The 18,903-nt window shown below is 38.2% G+C and overlaps 1 protein-coding gene across 1 annotated transcript in view; it reads left to right on the forward strand.

Moving 5' to 3' along the window:
• CUBN (cubilin) overlaps window positions 1-18,903 on the forward strand; it is a 267,642-nt gene that overhangs the window by 203,754 nt on the left and 44,985 nt on the right. Inside the window, exons 55-57 of the mRNA XM_021696706.1 lie at window positions 4,364-4,520; window positions 6,884-7,033; window positions 16,971-17,171. Of these exons, the coding sequence (XP_021552381.1) occupies window positions 4,364-4,520; window positions 6,884-7,033; window positions 16,971-17,171 (508 nt within the window). The remainder of the gene's footprint in view (window positions 1-4,363; window positions 4,521-6,883; window positions 7,034-16,970; window positions 17,172-18,903) is intronic.

Raw genomic sequence — 18,903 nt, forward strand, 5'->3', positions numbered from 1 at the left:
CCACCAGCATATTCCTCTGTGAGCTAATTAAACATTTGGATTTAATTCCTCAACCATAAAATAAAGAGAACAATTTGTCCTTTGGTAGGACTGTTTTAGCCATTAGAGGTAATATGATATAATAACGCAAATAGTGCTCAGTATTTGGAATGTGAAACCACCTAATGAATAGTAGTGGCATTTTACTGTTGATATTATTATTTTATATCATCTTTCAAATTATGTTTTATATCTAACTGATCTGTGCTTACTGGTTAAATAAAGATCCCATACTTTTATAAAATATGTGTATAACAGAACACATCTAATACAACTTTTCTTAATTGCTTTTCTCATAAAGCAAATGAACTTTCCCATGGACTGAGTAAACTTCAAATGTATAGATATATATAAAGCTTGCAAGTTCATCAGTTGTACAAATGGAATCTGAGAAGTTATTTAGGCCCATTTCTCCTCTTGATCACGTGGAAATCCCTCTGACATCTGGCAAAGCCAACACCACTGGCAGGTGGGGTCGACTTGGAGCCCTGTCCAAACTAAATGGCCTGGGAATCCCTCTTCCCCTGCCAGGTCTGAGCCCCCTGATTCTGCCAGGAGACACTGAAGAGGGCAGAACCAATAAGAGGGACCAGCTCCAGCAAGCAACCCTTAACCTCACACCTTATACAAAAATTAACTCAAAATAGACCACACCCTAAAATTTAAGATATGTAGCTATATGTTTTAGGGGGTAAAAAATAGCCCAAAGTTGTCAAAACCTAGAGATAGGTGAACATTTCTTAGACTAAACATCTAAAGAATGATCCAGAAAAAGAAAAATTGACAAATCTTACTTCATCAAAATTAAAAATCTTTTGCTCTGTGAAAGCCTGTGTGAAGAGGTTGGAAAGACGAGCCACAGACTGGGAGAAAAGATGTACAAACCACCTATCTGACAATAGACTACGATCTAGAATATACACAGAACAGTCAAACCCAACAGTAAAAATACAAAGAATCCAACTAGAATATGGGGAAAAGATTTGAACAGATATTTCACCAGAGAGGATATATGGATGGTAAATAGACAATGGAAAGATGTTCAACATCACTAGCCATTAGGAAAACTGAGACTTAAAACCACAATTAGAGATCACTACACACCTATCAGAATTCCTAAAATAAAGAATAGTGACAAGACCAAATCCTGGCAAGCTTGCAGAGAAGCTGTATCACTTACTCATTGCTGATGGGAATGAAAATGGTACAGCCACTCTGAAAATGGTTCAGCAGTTTCTTCCAAAACTAAATATGCACTTGCCATAAGATCCAGCAATTGCCCTCTTGGACGTTTATCCCAGAGCAATGAAAATTATTTTGACATAAAAACCCATATACAAATGTTGATAGCAACTTTATTTGTTAATAGCCCAAAATTGAATTCAGTGCACATGTCGTTCAACAGGTGAATGGTTAAACTAACTAGCACATACCTACCAGGGAATGCAAGTCCTCAGTAAAAACAAACCAACTATTGACAGACCAACCATTTGGATAAATCACCAGGGAATCACGCCAAGTGAAAACAGCCAATACCCAAAGGTTACATAGTCTCTTGTTCCATTTACGTAATATTTTTGAAATCACAATAGTTAGAAATGGAGGACAGCCATAGGTTAGAAAGATGGGGGTGTGGGAGTGAGTTGTGTATGATTATAAAGGGGCAACTCTAGGGACCCTTATGGTGTTGGGACTCTTCATCATCTTGAACATGGTGGTACATAACCAAATACACACACACACGTGCAAGTACAAGTAAAACTGAGAAATTGATTAAGATCAGTGGACTACATCAATGCCAACATCCTGGTTATGTTATTATACTATAATTTTGCAAAATGTCAATTTTGGGGGACACTGGGGAACATGTACAAGGGATTTCTCTAGATGATACCTTATAACTGCATGTGAATCTGTAGGTATCTTAATAAGCAATAATTTTTTTAAAAATTTAATGACAAAATATCATGTGCAGCCAGGCTAAATTATGCAAAACCTTAAGAAAAGTCAGAAAGTTTTTTACTTAATGACAACTTCATGACATTCTATAGGTCCAATATGGTTTTGATGAGTGCTGGGTTATATAGGCAATGAAACGAGCTCTTGGCTGACAAGGCAGCAGTGAATATTGACTAACTCTTTACCATTATTTTCATTACAACACTTATGTTCCTGGGCCAAAAGGTAGGATGTCAGATCCATAATTAATGACTTCAGGAAAGTATAAGTACTTGATCATTCTTGATCATTCAAGTTCTTAATTAAAGCACTTGAGATTCTTTATGAAAAGTTTTAGCTGTCACTTTGCCTTTTGGGTAATGTTGTAAAAATAGATATCTATCTCTCAGTAAGGCATATGTATAATTTTTAAAAATCTGAATAGAAAATTTCTGTAAACTATTTTCCTGGATAGTTAAGGGGGTGGTGGGGGGGGACTTAATGGGGATATTATAGAAATTTGGAAGTGTGTGTTTCTTTCCTGACACTTTTTTGAATTTAGGTATTTGGCAGAATATCTGTGCCTTTGTTCTTAGTAGCGCCCATGACAGACCCCTCCTGTATCTAATAAATGACAAACATCATTCGACTTCAGTAATATAACTAAAAGCTGGATACCCAGTGTTTGAAAATCATTGGAAATGATACGGCTTTAAAGAACTGAGAAATAGTAAATCAGCACTATGAATCAGTGCTATTTCAGACCTCTTCCTATGGACTGATCTGCCCACAGAAATGTTTTTAGTGGCTTGCTATTTTATTGCTTTCTTTGAGGAATATTCTTGAAAATGATATGTTCAAGTAAGTAATTTAATAGAATTTGATGTGAAGAAATGTTGAATAGTGAAGTAAGACTAGTCCAAACCCATTTAATCTTCTTGGGCTACATAATTCTTAGTTAGGGGTGGGGATGGGGCTTGTCCTGTGCATTATAGGATGTTCAGAGTTTCCTTGGCCCCTACCCACTACACACCACCCCCCACACCAAATATTGCCATCAAAAATGCCTCCAGACATTGCCAAATGTCCGCTGGGGAAGGCACAATTGCTCCTGGTTGAGACTCACTCAGCTAGGTGGGTCTTCCCTGGTTAAACCTGTTGAATGGTCTCTTTTCTCCAGTAATGTGTATGTATTACATACTATCAATATTTTCCTCGAGTGACTCCACATTTTAGATGCATGATCTCGTGCTTGAATGACTACAAAATTCTCCTAGCTGATCTCCGGGCATCCTCTCTTCTTCCTATTTTCCACGTTGTAATGATTTCCAAAAACCAAGTGTCCTAGAGCCCTAAGTTTTCCGGTGGCCCCTCGCCATTTTAGGACAGTGGTCAGATCTCCAACATGCTCCGAGGCTCGCAGGGACTCTGCAACCTCCCTCACAACTGGCAACTTAACTCAGTTCCACTCCATCCTTTGCAGTAGCTGCACCCCTTCCTGCCACAGAGGCCTCCTCAGGCAGGCACGCCCTCCCCAGACCAGGTAAAGCCCCCTGTTGTGTACTCTCAATAGCTCCAATACTGCTCCTTTCATAGTTGTAACTTTGCATTTAAATTTGTGATTCTACGAGTAATATTTTTCTCTCTGGTTAGGCTGGTTAGGATTGGCTTGCTGTGGAATTCTAATGCTCACGGTTTATTCCTCGGCAACTACTTTTCAAATGGGTTTATGAGTTGCTTCTTTTAAAGCGGCTGGACCAATTAAATGACAGCCTAAGTCTAACTTGGGAGTTGCCAACCCAGTTTTTAGTAAATAGCACATCGTGGCCGAATCTCATCCTTTTTCAAAATGAACACTGCCAGGAGGTCCTCTATGATTTATTCCAATTCATGCTAATTGCGTATCTGCTTGGAATTCATGTCCATTTTCCTCATGCTCTACAAATAAATTGATTTCCACAGGCTTCTTCTTGGTAAATGTTGTCCACTTACAACCCACAGTGTGCCATCCACCCGGGGGACAAAGGGTGAGCCTCACACATCACTGCTCTCTGCCTCCCTTGCCACCTAGTAATCTTAGTTAGATCAGGCCAAGTAGGAGAAGGTAAGAGGAAAATGAGTGGTAGTTGATTTCTCTTCAAAACTACTGCCTAGTTACACAAAAATGAACACAGTCTCCTTGGAAGAGTCAAGAATGGGAGATGCTGTTAAAAAGCAGCTTAAACACACTATTCTCAAAAGAAAATATTACCGATTTGAGTGCGTTTTATTTACTATCGTGTTTAGGTCTATACACGCCCGAATTCCATTATTTTCCAGCCTAAGCACATTAAGCTGTGGACAGGGGAAAACCTCAAGCATTAAGTCATGTTTATGGCTCTTCTAGGTGTGGGCAGGGACTGAGGAAGTCAACAAAGCCCTGTTAGCGACAAGCTGTGGGAACGTGGCTCCAGCTTCCATCCTCACACCGAGAAATGCGTTCACAGCCGTGTTCCAGTCTCAGGAAACCCCGGCTCAGGGCTTCTCTGCTTCCTTTGTGAGCCGTAAGTAGCCCCCCCAAAACAGACCAGGACGTCCTTGAGAGGGTGGGGCTGCCACAGGCAGGCTTGCAGCAGAGCGGGGGGCTGCACCAAGGTTGATTGGAACCGGGGGTCCCAGGGGTGGGGGGAGAGTGGGGGCCGGTCACCTGATCCCGAGAGTACACCCTTCCTTCAAAAAGCAGTGAGAGTGGAACCGAATTCAATGGTAGGCCAATTGAGAGATGACAGAGAGGGCCTGAGTGCCACTGGTGGACATCTAAAACTAAGCCTAAAACCCGGAGTGGACAGGAATTAGGCAGAAGCCCAAGATGCTGCTAATTAGTAGACGATCAGCGTGCCTGGTGAGCAGCACCTTGACCTCCTGCATCGAAATCACCGGGGCTTTCAGAACCCACCAATTGCTTGTCAAGCCTCACTCGACCCACCTGAACTCCCAGTTTCCCCAAGTGGGGCCTTCCACACAGACGATTCTCAAAGTCAGTAGACTTTAGAAGCCACTTTCTCCAGGATTTTCTCTTCCTTCTCCAGTTACTGCTCACAGACTAGATTCGTGGGAAATGTAGCAGGTTTCAAGTCTGAGAAGCAAAGATGGGTGCCTGTTGGCTGCGTTCAGTCGAGTAGCCACTCATTTGCAAACTGCTGTTTAGGAAAAAGTCTAATGAAAGGAATTAGAGAGAGTGATGCAGTGAATTGGTATTTCAGGCTTGAATGAAGGACAGGGTGGTGGAAAGGGAGGAAGGAAAGGCCAGCCCAGGCCTAATGCCAGGTCCTCCCTCGCTGGGTTCCTGTGCATGTGTATGTGTTCATAACTGCATGTTCTGATACCAGTTTAGGAGGATACTGATATTTTCCTCTGTGATAGGTCAGGGAGTGGTGTGGATTAACTAGTTACTGGTTATATGAAAACAAATGTCATTTTAGTGGTAATGATGTGAACTGTTGGGGTTTGGGAGCTAATGGTCAATAAAGAATTCTTGAGATATCTTCAGTGAAAAAAAGGTGGTTTTATTAAAGCAAGGAGACAGGACCCGTGGGCAGAAAGAGAAGCACTGAGGTTGTGAGGAGTGACCAATTATGTAACTGCAAGTTGGGAGGGGATTAAGGATAGCAGAAGTCTTTAAGGAATTTGGAAGCAAGGTTTCCAGGATCTTAAGGGGTCATTGACTACTGTCTAGTAAAACCTTAGTCATGAGACCCTCCAGATATGTATATCAGTGGACCATATGCTTGGAGGATGATTGCTAACATATATCTTGGGGGATGGGGAGAGATAAAGGATGTTTCCAAATGGATTTTCATGTATTAAAGAAGACTTACAGGATCCCGGAGGGCCAGCTAATGTCAAGCTAAGGTTGTCTTTTGCCTCTAGTCAAGTATTAACATTGAGGCAGCTGAGTTCCTTGAGGAAGGTCATTCTGTCTCAAGCACTTGTCAGTGGGCTGCAAGTTGGAATGAAGTTTCATTTTTTTCTACATTTCTTTTGCCTTTGTTCTCCACATCAGTAAGAAGATGATTCTCTATTTCTGACACCATGTGAGAATTTGATAAGAGTTTGATAAGAGTTAGCATTAGTAAATTCAACATTTTTTATTTATTTATTTTTTATTTTTTATTTTTTTTAAAGATTTTATTTATTTGACAGAGAGAGACACAGCGAGAGAGGGAACACAAGCAGGGGGAGTGGGAGAGGGAGAAGCAGGCTTCCCACGGAGCAGAGAGCCCGATGCGGGGCTCGATCCCAGGACCCTGGGATCATGACCTGAGCCGAAGGCAGACGCATAACAACTGAGCCACCCAGGCGCCCCATTTTTTAAAACAGATATTGTTTTTATGTTTTTATGGCCAGATTACAATACTAATGAAAATACATAGTTTAAAGCCATTAAGTGGCAGGCGCCGGGCTGGCTCTAAGTCAGTACAGCATGCAATTCTTGATCTTGGGGTCATGAATTCAGGCCCCACATTGGGCATGGAGCCTACTTAAAAACAAAAACCCATTAAGTGGTACTCATCAGAAACAAATCACTTCATCTGTTTTATCTCTTTATCTACATGAACCATATTCAGTCTTTGCTCAGTTTGCCTTTCCATATTATCTTCAAATTAAATGATTGGCAATGAATTTGTGGTAAAATTTCTACTATTAGCCCAAAACTCTGCAGCATATTCTAAAACATATAGAATGTCCTCATTTTGCATGTATATTTATTTTAAAATCAGAGCTCCATCCCTTTAGTTATTGTTTCTTCCATTTGGAGTAGCTCAGGGAATATGTCTCTAGAGAATTTGAGTCTTTCCCTCACTGATAAGAAGATAATTACACTTGAGAACAATTGTTCTGATAATGCCTTTTTCTTCCCACATAGGATGTGGAGGTAATTTCACGAACCCTTCAGGTTACATCCTTTCTCCAAACTACCCAAAGCAATATGACAACAACATGAATTGCACCTACATCATAGAGGCTGATCCTTTGTCCTTGGTCTTCCTGACTTTTGTGTCTTTCCATTTGGAAGGTAAGTTTATTCTTAGTAAACTACAATTGATTCTTTTTTTTGTTTTAAGATTTATTTATTTGTTTTAGAGAGAGAAAGAGAGAGCGTGAGCAGGAGGGGCAGAGGGAGTGGGGGAGAGAGAATCTTAAACAGGCTCCGCACTGAGCGCACATCCTGATGTGGGGCTCAGTCTCACAATCCTGAGATCGTGACCCGAGCTGAAATCAAAAGTCGGACGCTCAACCGACTGAGCCACCCAGGTGCTCCTACAATTGATACTTAATGAATGAATGAGTGATAAATGAGGCAGAGGTAGTGTAAAAATCACCATTTGAAGGATGTATTTAAAATGTCACAGAGTATTTTTGATGTACACTTGATTAAAATTTCATCCAGTGTTTTAAAAACACATGTACCATTCTACATATTCCATCCAGAAATGAGAAAGTAACGTAAGAGCTTTAAGAACACAAGCATCATATAAATTACTTAAAAAAAGTCTGGAAGGTATTATACGTTAATGATTGTTTTTAATGTATTCATTTGTGCTCTGTGCATACACACATCCACATGCATGTACACACCAAACACTAACTAGCAAGAGAAACTATCTTACTGACTCAAATTAGGTGCTCAGTAAATGTTGGAAGAGTGAATAAATGAATATAATTAATAAATGTTTGCACTCTTGTTTGATTCAATATTACCATGGGACCCCTTTCATCTCCTTTCTGTCTTCGATCTTCAACAATCCCATAGGGATTGTGAACTCCCTAACCACAAGTGCCACTTTGGTGTCATTCCACAGCTCCAGGAAATGGGCTATTGGCAAAGGGACAGCAGGCCTGTTTATTTGGGCTGGCTCTGAGCACAGTAGACACAACTTTTGTTTTGTAGCTGCTGGGACACAATTTAGAAAAAAGATCTCTTCAAGAAGGTGGGTATTCTTGACCATTCAGTCATATTAATATTTTTTACAAATTAACTTTCCATTTCTAAATTACACTTAGTCTGTAAACTTGTCAAGCTACCTCTGCATAATCAAAATTTCTTTCTGTTTGGGTTGGTCTCCCTTGCCAGTGAAAAGTTACAGTTAGGAAAATGTCCTACAATATTCAGCATTCAGGAAATTTATGTTTCATGAAAATAAGAATGACATGTCAGTACTCATACATTGATAAATTATACAAAGCCTCTCTAACGTTTTCCTTTTTCTATGACCTCCTTTACCTTCATCTCTACAAGTTGTAAATTTTGACACATGTGTTTGCTAGAATGCCAAGTATAAATTGATGTATGTCACTGTGAAAATGGAATATGAAGTAAAATATATCTTTTCAGCTTTTTTTTTTTTTTAAAGATTTTATTTATTTATTTGACAGAGACAGAGACAGCGAGAGCAGGAACACAAGCAGGGGGAGTGGGAGAGGGAGAAGCAGGCTTCCCGCTGAGCCGGGAGCCCGATGTGGGACTCGATCCCAGGACTCTGGGATCATGACCTGAGCCGAAGGCAGTCGCTTAACCAACTGAGCCACCCAAGCGCCCCGTCTTTTCAGCTTTTGCTAGCACAAAATCCCAGTAATATGAAAATGCATTCACAATATATAAAGTTTTAGGGGAAGGTAAAACAGTTTATCTAAAATGACCCAATGCTGTATTTAAGAATAACATATGCATAAGACTATTAAGCAGTACTTTAAGAATTGTTACCACTGTACATAGATTTATAAGTGATATGTATTTTCTTTATACTTCTATTATCTTTTTAATCAGGGAAAAGTTATTTTAATAACAGGAATAAAGCATGTGGCTTGCATTGTGCATTTGTTCTCATTAAATTGCATAAACACAAGAATGTCATATGCCAATATCATTTAGACTAAAAAAAGGAGACGTTGGTAAATATACTATATAACATAGCTACAAAAAACATTGCCAATACCAGTGGTGTATGTATTATTACAAAGGAACCTATACTGACCCCAAACAGTAGCTCCTGAGTTCAGGTGACCAGGTGGGGTTAAGGGGCAAGCATAGTCTGGAACCCTGGGTGTGGCGAGTGGTGGGAGAGAGCACAGCATTTTAGGATGGGTTTTGACACCAGGTCAGCCATGTACTAGTCATGTGACTTTGTGCAAATTAATCTTTCACAATCACTTTAATTTTTTAAAATACGAAATAGTAGTTATAGTAGTTATAAAAATCAGATCATGCTTGTAGAAGCCTATTCTGTGAACTATCATTCATCAGAGTTCCCACTGTTTTGCTATTTTTGCTGCCACCAGTCAGGATCTCCAGACACACCCTTATTTACGTTGCCTGTGAACAGGTGCTTGGTTTTTCCAGATTAAGTTATTGGCTAACCCTCACTCAATTGAAGCGTTGATTTTTTTTTTTTATAAGATGATAGCCTGTGACATTTGTCTTGTGACATTTCCAGTGTTATAGATACTCAGTTATGTTTAAGTGAGTAATTTCTGGCTATAGATTAATTGGATTATGATGATTCTCAAAAAAGACAACATTAATCAGATTTATCTTATAATTAGATTCTTATCACTAATCAGACCAATGCTGACATTCACTGAATACCATTAACAAACTAGAGATTTATTTGCTGCAGTAAAAATAACCTTCTACCCCTTCTAAAGTGAGCCTGAGGAATTCATGTTCAGGATATTGTAATAAGACTGAAAATTGCTCCCAAGAAAAACTCGGTTTTTTTGCAGGAGCCTTGGCCTTTCTAGCTGCTCTAGGCCATATGAACTATTTCTAAAAGACTCTGTCCACATGGCATTTCTGAGTCCAGCATGCCAACAGAGCCAACGTTGACCTTGGCAGAGATGAGGGTTCTAGATCTGTTCTTTTGGTGGGCCATTAGCACGAAAGGTAGATCTGGCAAGAAAAAGATGGGCTATCCCACACTACAGAATACAGTGGGGACATAGACTTGTTCATATGTTGTGTCTCCCAAACACTGACAACTGGTTAGGAAAGGTTTTACTAGTCAGACTACCATACTGATTATTTGACTATACGCTGGTGTTTTCACCATGGGAAGATTACTAAGGTTCAGTGACCTACATTCCACTGAAGTAACTTGCTCCAAAAGTATGTTATGATATTTTATGTTGGCCTAAGTTTCTCATCATTATTATTCCAATACTAGTCATTGTGTGAACTATGGACTTCTCATCTTTTCTACATAACCACTAATGAAGTATAAAAATACCAGTGAAATCAATTCAAAGTCATGGAAGAAATTTCCATTTGAGCATTTACAAGGCAACTTTTAAATTTTTATTCTGAATGTCATCTCCAGATTGAAATGGCTCTTGGTATTCTTAAAAGTGGCTTCACAATTTCTAAAGTAGAATAGAGAATTAACAAATTTAAAATGTTTCTTTTGGTCAAAAATGAAACACCAGAAACAGACAAAAGCTAACTACAAAGCATAAAAGAGAAACTGTCAATGTTTGTACTTATTTTGGAATCAGAGGTTATTGAATAAATACTTATTTAATTTTCCCAAATACTGAACAGTCGAAAAGTATATTTTTGTGTTTTCATTATTCATGTGCCCACGTAGATGCCTTGAAGTTGCTGGGAAGATTATAGGCCATTTATTTTTATTGTTTACTTTATAGATAAGGCACTTAGCAGATGAGGTGCCCTATGGCAAGTGATTGCCTTCTATATCTTGATTCTTCTGTCATTAAAATTCAGTAATACCATTGATTCATCTTGATGACAATGAAAAGTTTAGAAATTCTTAACTAAAAAATCCTACATCTAGGCAAATTCTAAACTCAGTTTCTCTCAGATCCAGAGTATCTCTTGATAAGAATTGAATAGTAGAGTAACACCTTAGCACAGACAGTGGAGAGAAACAGAAGGACAAATGCTTTTGCTCACTGTCCTCTAGAGATGGCCTCAGAAGCTCCAGAGAAAAATAGGGCTAGATAAGTCAAGCAGAGAAAGTCAATTATCATATGGTTTCACTTATTTGTGGAACATAAGGAATAGCATGGAGGACATTAGGAGAAGGAAGGGAAAAATGAAGGGGGGTGGAAATCTGAGGGAGAGATGAACCATAAGAGACTATGGACTCTGAGAAACAAATAGGATTTTAGAGGGGAGGGGGGTGGGGGGAATGGGTTAGCCCTGTGATGGGTATTAAGGAGGGCACGTACTGCATGGAGCACTGGGTGTTATATGAAAACAATGGATCGTGGATCACTACATCAAATACTAATGATGTACTGTATGGTGACTAACATAACATAATAAAAGAAAAGAAAAGAAAAATAGGGCTAGATTAACAAAGCAGCCAGAGGGGAAGTCCTTTGTAATAATTGCCTGACTTTTAAAAAATTTACTCAGAAGTCCTGGTTTACAGGTTACACCTACCTATAAAGCTAGTATATCTGGAAAAGAAAAGAAAATTCAGCTTTAGAATTTTCCTTTTGCTCTTTTCCCCACCAAGAATGGGTTTTGTCAGTTGTCTTAGTTTACATTCCCCCCACCATGAAATCTGCTTTTTTTTTTTTTTAAATGGCATTACCCAGCTACTTATCATTTCTTCTCTTTGCTCTACTTAGCTGTTTGTAAAGAAATAAGAATGTAGGCACATTTCACAATTTACTATTTTAGAAAGCATCGGGCAGTGCTACTTTCGAAATAGTTCCTATTGGTGATTTATTTATTCAAATTGGCCAAGCACTAGAGGAGACAGTTTAGTTATGTGGGATTCCTCGCTTGTCTGTGTTATGAGACTTTGGTCTGCACAGCCTGTGGAGCTTAGTTCTACACTGGCACAGTCTTCTCCGACCCACTCAGTCATTCCTCCATTGAGCAATCCAGTCTCCAGGCTACTGTTAATTAGGCATTGCCGCCCCCTAATTCCTGTACCTCTCCCTAGAGCCCTTCGCTGCTTTACTGAAAAGACTTTATCTTATCTACACTATCAACCCAAATGATTTCCCCCTATCTCTTAGTCCTCTTTGATATCTCTGCCTCTCTGTGGCTCTAGAGAAAAATTGTACTCTGAACCTAAATTTGACAAGTTTATATTATTTGCTGAGTTACTCATTCTTGGTTTCCTTTCAGTTCTAAGTTCTTGGAATCGTGATGGAATTCAGAATTGAACATTGCTCTTTAATAAAGACTAGAGGAATATGATAAAAATTATATTTCAATACACTGGATAGAGCCTTACCCATTTCAAACAATAAACATCTCTTAAAGTTTTTTAGAAGGATGGAAAATAATCATAAAAACAAATCCTGGAGGATAGCTTCATACCTCAGAGATTTCAGTAGTAAATATACATCAAATTACTTACTGAAGCTAGAATTAAGAATGACTGGAGTTCCTTTTCTCATGACATGGGCTCTAGTCCAAGGAGAATGTATCATTCAATCTCAGGTTGCTTCTCTTCCTGACAGGTTCTCATATGTCTAATAACTATTACCTCTCTGCCATAAATTGAACTTTAATATTTATCTCCATCCTTGAAGAACTTTTTCAAATCTTGACTAAGTTCTTTTTTCTCCCTAGAAGGCAATCATGCTAGTTGCATTTAATTATATTCTACTTGAGAGTTTTGTGTATATTTTGATCATGTATTCAATTGGTTCCCCCTATGATTATGGAAAAGTGTTTAATATCATTATTTTCTGATGACTCTGGTCTCTGTCACCAAGTATCTTGTCATTGAAGAATCAGGCTGATCTCTTTGTGATGTGATAAACAGAGCTTGAGAAAAAGATACAGATGTGTGAATTACTTGATGCCTACTGACATAGTTATATCGCATATTACCTTGTTTATACTAAACCTTGATATGTTCTTAGACTTCAGGTAATTTTACGAATTCTGATATTATGTAATACTTGATTTTTTATGGACAAAATTTGGAAGGACATCCTACCTTAAAGAAATGACTGTTGGAAAGGGTATAAGAATGTCTTAATCCATCAAGCAACTTGCCAAGTATCATCACTTTCACAATTTATTGAGTTAGGCTGTGTGAATGAGCAGATCATTTTGGTTGGTGTAGTGATTTGATACTCTCTTGCTATCTACAAAGAAAAAAAAAAAGAGAGATGAAATCCCCTCTCAACTTCCTCTGCCTCTCCCCTGCCCAACTTCCTTATTGTTGAATACAGATCTTTTGTAAACAGTTAATGAGTTTTGGTTGTGTTGATATAGATATACCACTGCTATCTCACGATCTTTTTAGAACTGGACTAGTTCCTTTAATTAATATTTTGGAAACATGATCAAGTATATTACCTATGGTTCACAACCTTTCCATAATTTCCTAAGAAAACCACCACTGTGATAGTCTATGTCATTATGTCAACAACTTAAAAACTAACTCTCTAATACTTAATGGATATCTGCGTAGCAAGCCATTTGATCAAAGTGGAACCAAGCTTTTTATCTAGCATCAGCAATATTTCCTTTTATTCTGTGATTTTGCTGTTATAATTTTATATATTGTTACTAGCTAAAGATATTTTTATGGCTACCGCATAATATTTTTTGATTCTCAAACTCACCTACCCTGAATTTTTAAAATTCCAGTAAAACTTTTGGTGTCTAGAGGACAAGTTCAGAGGTTATAATTAAGGTACATAATTTGGCAGAATCGAAACCATGAATCTGAGTTTAATGTATTTTTTTTCTGTCCTATTTTTCCAACAACATATTGCTTCTGTTTATATGGTATGGTCATTGAAGTTAAGTCTTTCACATTTGTAACTTGGAGATTTATGCCCAATTAGAAGCATTTCTATTCCAGGATTTTCAAAATGAAGAAACTCTTTGAGGTTAATTTCATAAGTATATCTTGAATTGATACTTAAGATTTATGTTGGGGCGCCTGGGTGGCTCAGTTGGTTGGGCGACTGCCTTCAGCTCAGGTCATGATCCTGGAGTCCCGGGATCGAGTCCCGCATCGGGCTCCCTGCTCAGTGGGGAGTCTGCTTCTCCCTCTCCCGCTCCCCACTCTCGTGCTCACTCTCTCTCTCTCTCTCAAATAAATAAATAAAATCTTTAAAAAAAAAAAAAGATTTATGTTGGATAGAAACTTAACAAAGGGGGTGCCTGGGTAGCTCCATCGGTTGAGCATCTGCCTTCGGCTCAGGTCATGATCCCAGAGTCCTGGGATCGAGCCCCGCATCGGGCTCCCTGCTCTGTGGGAAGCCTGCTTCTCCCTCTCCCACTCCCCCTGCTTGTGTTCCCTCTCTCGCTGTCTCTCTCTCTGTCAAAAAATAAATAAAATCTTAAAAAAAAAAAAAAAAAAAAGAAACTTAGCTAAGGAGCCAAATGCCTTCCTAAGATTTTCTCTAAGATAATACGTCCAAAAAAGAGAAGGGAATTTTTAATGTACAGCTATGTAAGAAAATAAAATGTATTCATCAAGATTCTTTCAGTTAAAAGTGATAGATTATCTTCAGGTTAGCTTTGATACAAAGTAGAGTTTATAAAAAGAATACTGGGTTATCTTATCTCATTAATGGAAGGTTGAAAAATAAGAAGAGGTCATGGGCTTCCAGAACAAGTGGAGGCAGGAACAAGAATCCTTCAGAATGCTGTCTTTCCTTCCCCCTTCTCTTTTTGTTGCTTTCTGCATGACAACTTACTACTGCCTGGCTTCCTTCACCTGTCAGGGGACAGCTGCTGATGTTTTCCAAGTTGGACATCTCTGGCTTCTTGTATTGACTCCCTCTTACTCAGTTACGGTTTGAACACATCTGATTGGCCTAGATTGGGTCCTACATCCTATCTTGAAGTAATCAATAAGTCTATCAACAGTGCTCAGGATAGTGGGGTTCTATAAAAAATAACAATGACTATGATTATGGTCATCCATAGAATTATAATTTCTGGCCCAGCAATTCCACTCTTAGGTATTTACCCAAGAGAAATAGAAATTTATGCCCATGCTACTGTCCAGAATATAAAAGAACTCTTACAACTCAACAATAAAAGATGTATAACCTAATGTTAAAATGGCAATATATCTGAATAGACATTTCTTCAAAGAGGATATGCAAATGGCCAATAAGCACATGAAAAGATGCTTAGCATCATTAGTCATAGGGAAATGCAAATTAAGACCATAATGAGCTATCACTTCATACCCACTAAGATAGCTAAATAAAGACAGATAATAACAAGTGTTGGTGAGGATGTGGGAAATTGGAACCCTCCTGAGGTGCTGGTGGGGTGGTAAAATGGTACAGTCTCTTTGGAAGATAGTCAGATCGGTCCTCAAAATGTTAAACATAGAGTTGCCATATGAGTCATCAATTCCACTCCTACTTAGGTACCCAAGAGAACCGAAGGCGTATATCCACACAAAACCTTGTACATGAACATTGCAACATTATTCATAATAGCCAAAAGGTAGAAAATGAACCAAATGTCCATTAATTGCTGAATGGATAAACAAACTGTGATCTATCCACACAATGGAGTACCATTCAGCCTTGGAAGGAATGAAGTACTGATGCATGCTACAACATGGATGAACCTTAAAAATATCATGTTAAGTAAAATCAGCCAGTCACAAAAGACTGCATATTGTATGATTCTGTTTATATGAGATGCCCAGAATGGACAAATCCATAAAGATTGAAAGTAGGTTAGTGGTTGCCGAGGGCTGGGAGAGCAGTAAAGAGGGAGGACTAAATGGGGCATGATTGTTAATGAGGCAAGATTTGTCCCCAGGGGGCTGAAAATGTAGAATTGGAGAAAATGTCAGATACCCCAAGTGTCCTGGGGTACACTTGGTGAATTGCAAACACCTTTCCAAAGGCCATTTGATAAACCTGGAAAAGAATCTTATCTTAGTACCAGTCACTCAGCTTCTAAAAATGTATCCTAATGAAATGAGAAACTTCAGCAAATATCGATGTCCAAGAATGTTTCAACAGTATTTTTAATCAAAATAAGATGGAAAAGATAGAATTAGCAAGCAATAGGGGATTAATTGAACTTAATATGCTGCATCTATATGTTAGAATTTTATGTATGCATTTAATTCAATGTTTTAAAAGAATAATCACATAAAATACATGGTTATGTTATTTTATGTTAATAAAAATTAAGTTACAAAAGATCATGCATAGTATGACCCCAATTAATGTTTTCACAGTATAATTAGCCTGTAAAAATGGCTGCATAAGGTGCAGTGATAAGTCTTTTCAATTTTTTGTTTATTGTGTTTTGTATTTCTCTTTGGAATGGGTCGGAGTATATATTTCTGTACATATATAATCAGAAGACAAAACAAAGATGAATATTTAACAGTCACTAAACTCAAGCTAATATTGTTTGTGTGAACATTTAAAAATATTGTTCAGTAAACACTGAGGAATTTCTAGTTCTTTCTCCATGGTAGGAGTCCCTTACCTGTATATAAGCGTTAAGGCAGGGTTTTGCCAAAGCAATGCTGTTTACATTTTGGGCCGGGTGCTTTCTGTGGTGCTGGGAGGACAGGGAGGTGTGCGGTTGACCTGAGCAGAGGAGCGTATTTAGCGGCCTCTGCCCCCATCCCCACTCCATGCCACTAGTACATCCCAATGTTACAGCAAAATCTTGTCTTCACATAGCACCAAATGTCCTTGGCAGGACATTTATATATCACGGAATTAAAGGAGCCATTTTATAAAGGAAGAAAATTCTGGATTATTTGAAAGCAGGATTTATCTATTGTGAAGTCCTGTTTTCTCAGACCTGCGCTTGATTGATAACTAGGGTAAACACTGTTTCATCAGGACACCAAGTTAAATAGTGACTTAGCCAAAGAGCTCTTGACTCTCATTTTAATTTCTATGTAAATTGCATGAATCTTCATTATGGTTTTTTTGGTCTGAATATTTATAGCACTGATCACCCGTGTTGCTTTTGATTATAATGCTGGTCTTTTCTGTGCTCCATACAGCTCGCTCAGCCGTAACCGGAAGCTGTGCCAACGATGGTGTTCACATTATCAGGGGTTCCAACTTCTCTTCCGTGCCTTTTGCCACCATATGTGGAGATGAGATCCTGTCTCCTGTCGCCATCCTAGGTCCCGTACTGCTCAACTTCTACTCTAATGCTCACACCACAGACCTCGGATTCAAGTTTAACTATAAGATCACCCGTGAGTAACCATGATGATAGAGTCTGGAATTTACTTCTTTTCTTGAGTAATTCCCATAAGGAGTTTTAATTGTGATTCGTACATCACCAGCTTGAAGACTCGTGCACTTTAAGGGGAAAAATGATCAAATAGATGCATGGTCCCAAAATACTCAGGCATTTTCTTTAAAAAAAAAAAAAAAATTGGGGAGGACCTTCTTCATGAACTTTAGCTAGAACTACTCCTTGAAAATCAAATGGAAGATTGAGATTTATGTTGCTAATTTAAGTTAGAATGAATGTTCCTGCTGTCTTTAGTTGGTAGTACATTATGTAAAGGTGTCTTTTTGGCCTGGACTATCCAGATGCCTGTCTCATTTCTCCAAGTCACTTTGCTAATGTGAAAAGCAGTATTTTATAAATTTAGAAAAAAATGGAAAATAATATCTTTATAATCTTCTGGTAGGAAAGGACTTTTTGATAATATACACAAAGCACAAGGTCTAAAGGAAAAGAAAAGATTAACATATTCAGCTATGTTATAATTTACAACTTTTCTATTTCAAAGGCAAAGTGAGAGGACAAGTCTTGGATTGAGCAAAAGCCTTTGTAGTTACTAGGATCTTTTCATCCTCTGTAGACAATTTAATTGTGTATTTGAAAATCATAGATTATGTTTCCCAATTTTCAGTAATCTTTTCCTCTCCTGCAATAAGCATGGTTAGCTTAGTGACCATTTTTACCACATCATCCCAGTTTCAGTGAAATGGGCACACACATCTGACAAAAGCTTTGTTTTGTTTTGTCTTTACTTGACCAAAGTAATTTACTAAAGTTAAATCATTTTCTTTCAAATAAATTACTGTTCCATTCCACAGAGAAGACTTGAAACTATTTATTCATGAAAAAGGCCTTTACACTTCATTCATATTAGCTGTTACCTGAGTCCTGACTCCATTTGGAAAGTGTGATTTTTTGTGGCTCCATAGGTCTGTGGGCACAAACAGAAGAGATTTGGGCACTGAATGTTCCTTCCCCTGGTTGTCTTGTTGAATAAAGAAGAGCATCGGTTTGTTTTATTCTTTTGGTACCACTGGTGTTTTGGAGACTTGCATGCTGCTCTATGATCTTCTACTCTTTAATCTCTCATTTTCCCAAAATACTGTATGTAAGGTTTACCATATCTACAATGAGAATGCCATTTGAAGAGTGTTGACATTAAGATTTCAAATCCTGACAAGGTACAAATTTGGGAGTTACTTGGGCATTGATAAGCTTTCAGAGACCACATAATTGTGTGTAAGCTGAAATAGAGTAATGGCTACACAAATCTAACTTTTAATTCTCTACAGTTGTCCCCGGGGGTCTGAGCACATGAATACTTATGGGTGTATAGAGAAGAGCCTTCCTCGAAATGTGGGCTTACCTGAGGGAATATAAACAAACAAACAAACAACCTTAAATGGTAGCCACAATTTGTTTATCATTTTTAAGAGATGTAAATGGAATATGTCCACTGACAGTATATAAACCATAGAAATATCATCAAAGTATACTAACATTGTAATTTTAGAATCATAAAATAGAATAAACAGAAGCTTTTCTCACTGCCATGAGTGGGATGCTTTCCATCATTGTGTGGCATAGTCTCATCCTCCTTATATGTAAAAACAAGCAGAAATAATCCTAATTTTATATTTTTTATAATGGGGTTTTATTGTCGTTTTATGGCTGTGGTTTTCTTGACTAATAGA

This window comes from Neomonachus schauinslandi, chromosome 5 (genome assembly GCF_002201575.2).
Source record: "Neomonachus schauinslandi chromosome 5, ASM220157v2, whole genome shotgun sequence".
NCBI lineage: Eukaryota > Metazoa > Chordata > Mammalia > Carnivora > Phocidae > Neomonachus > Neomonachus schauinslandi.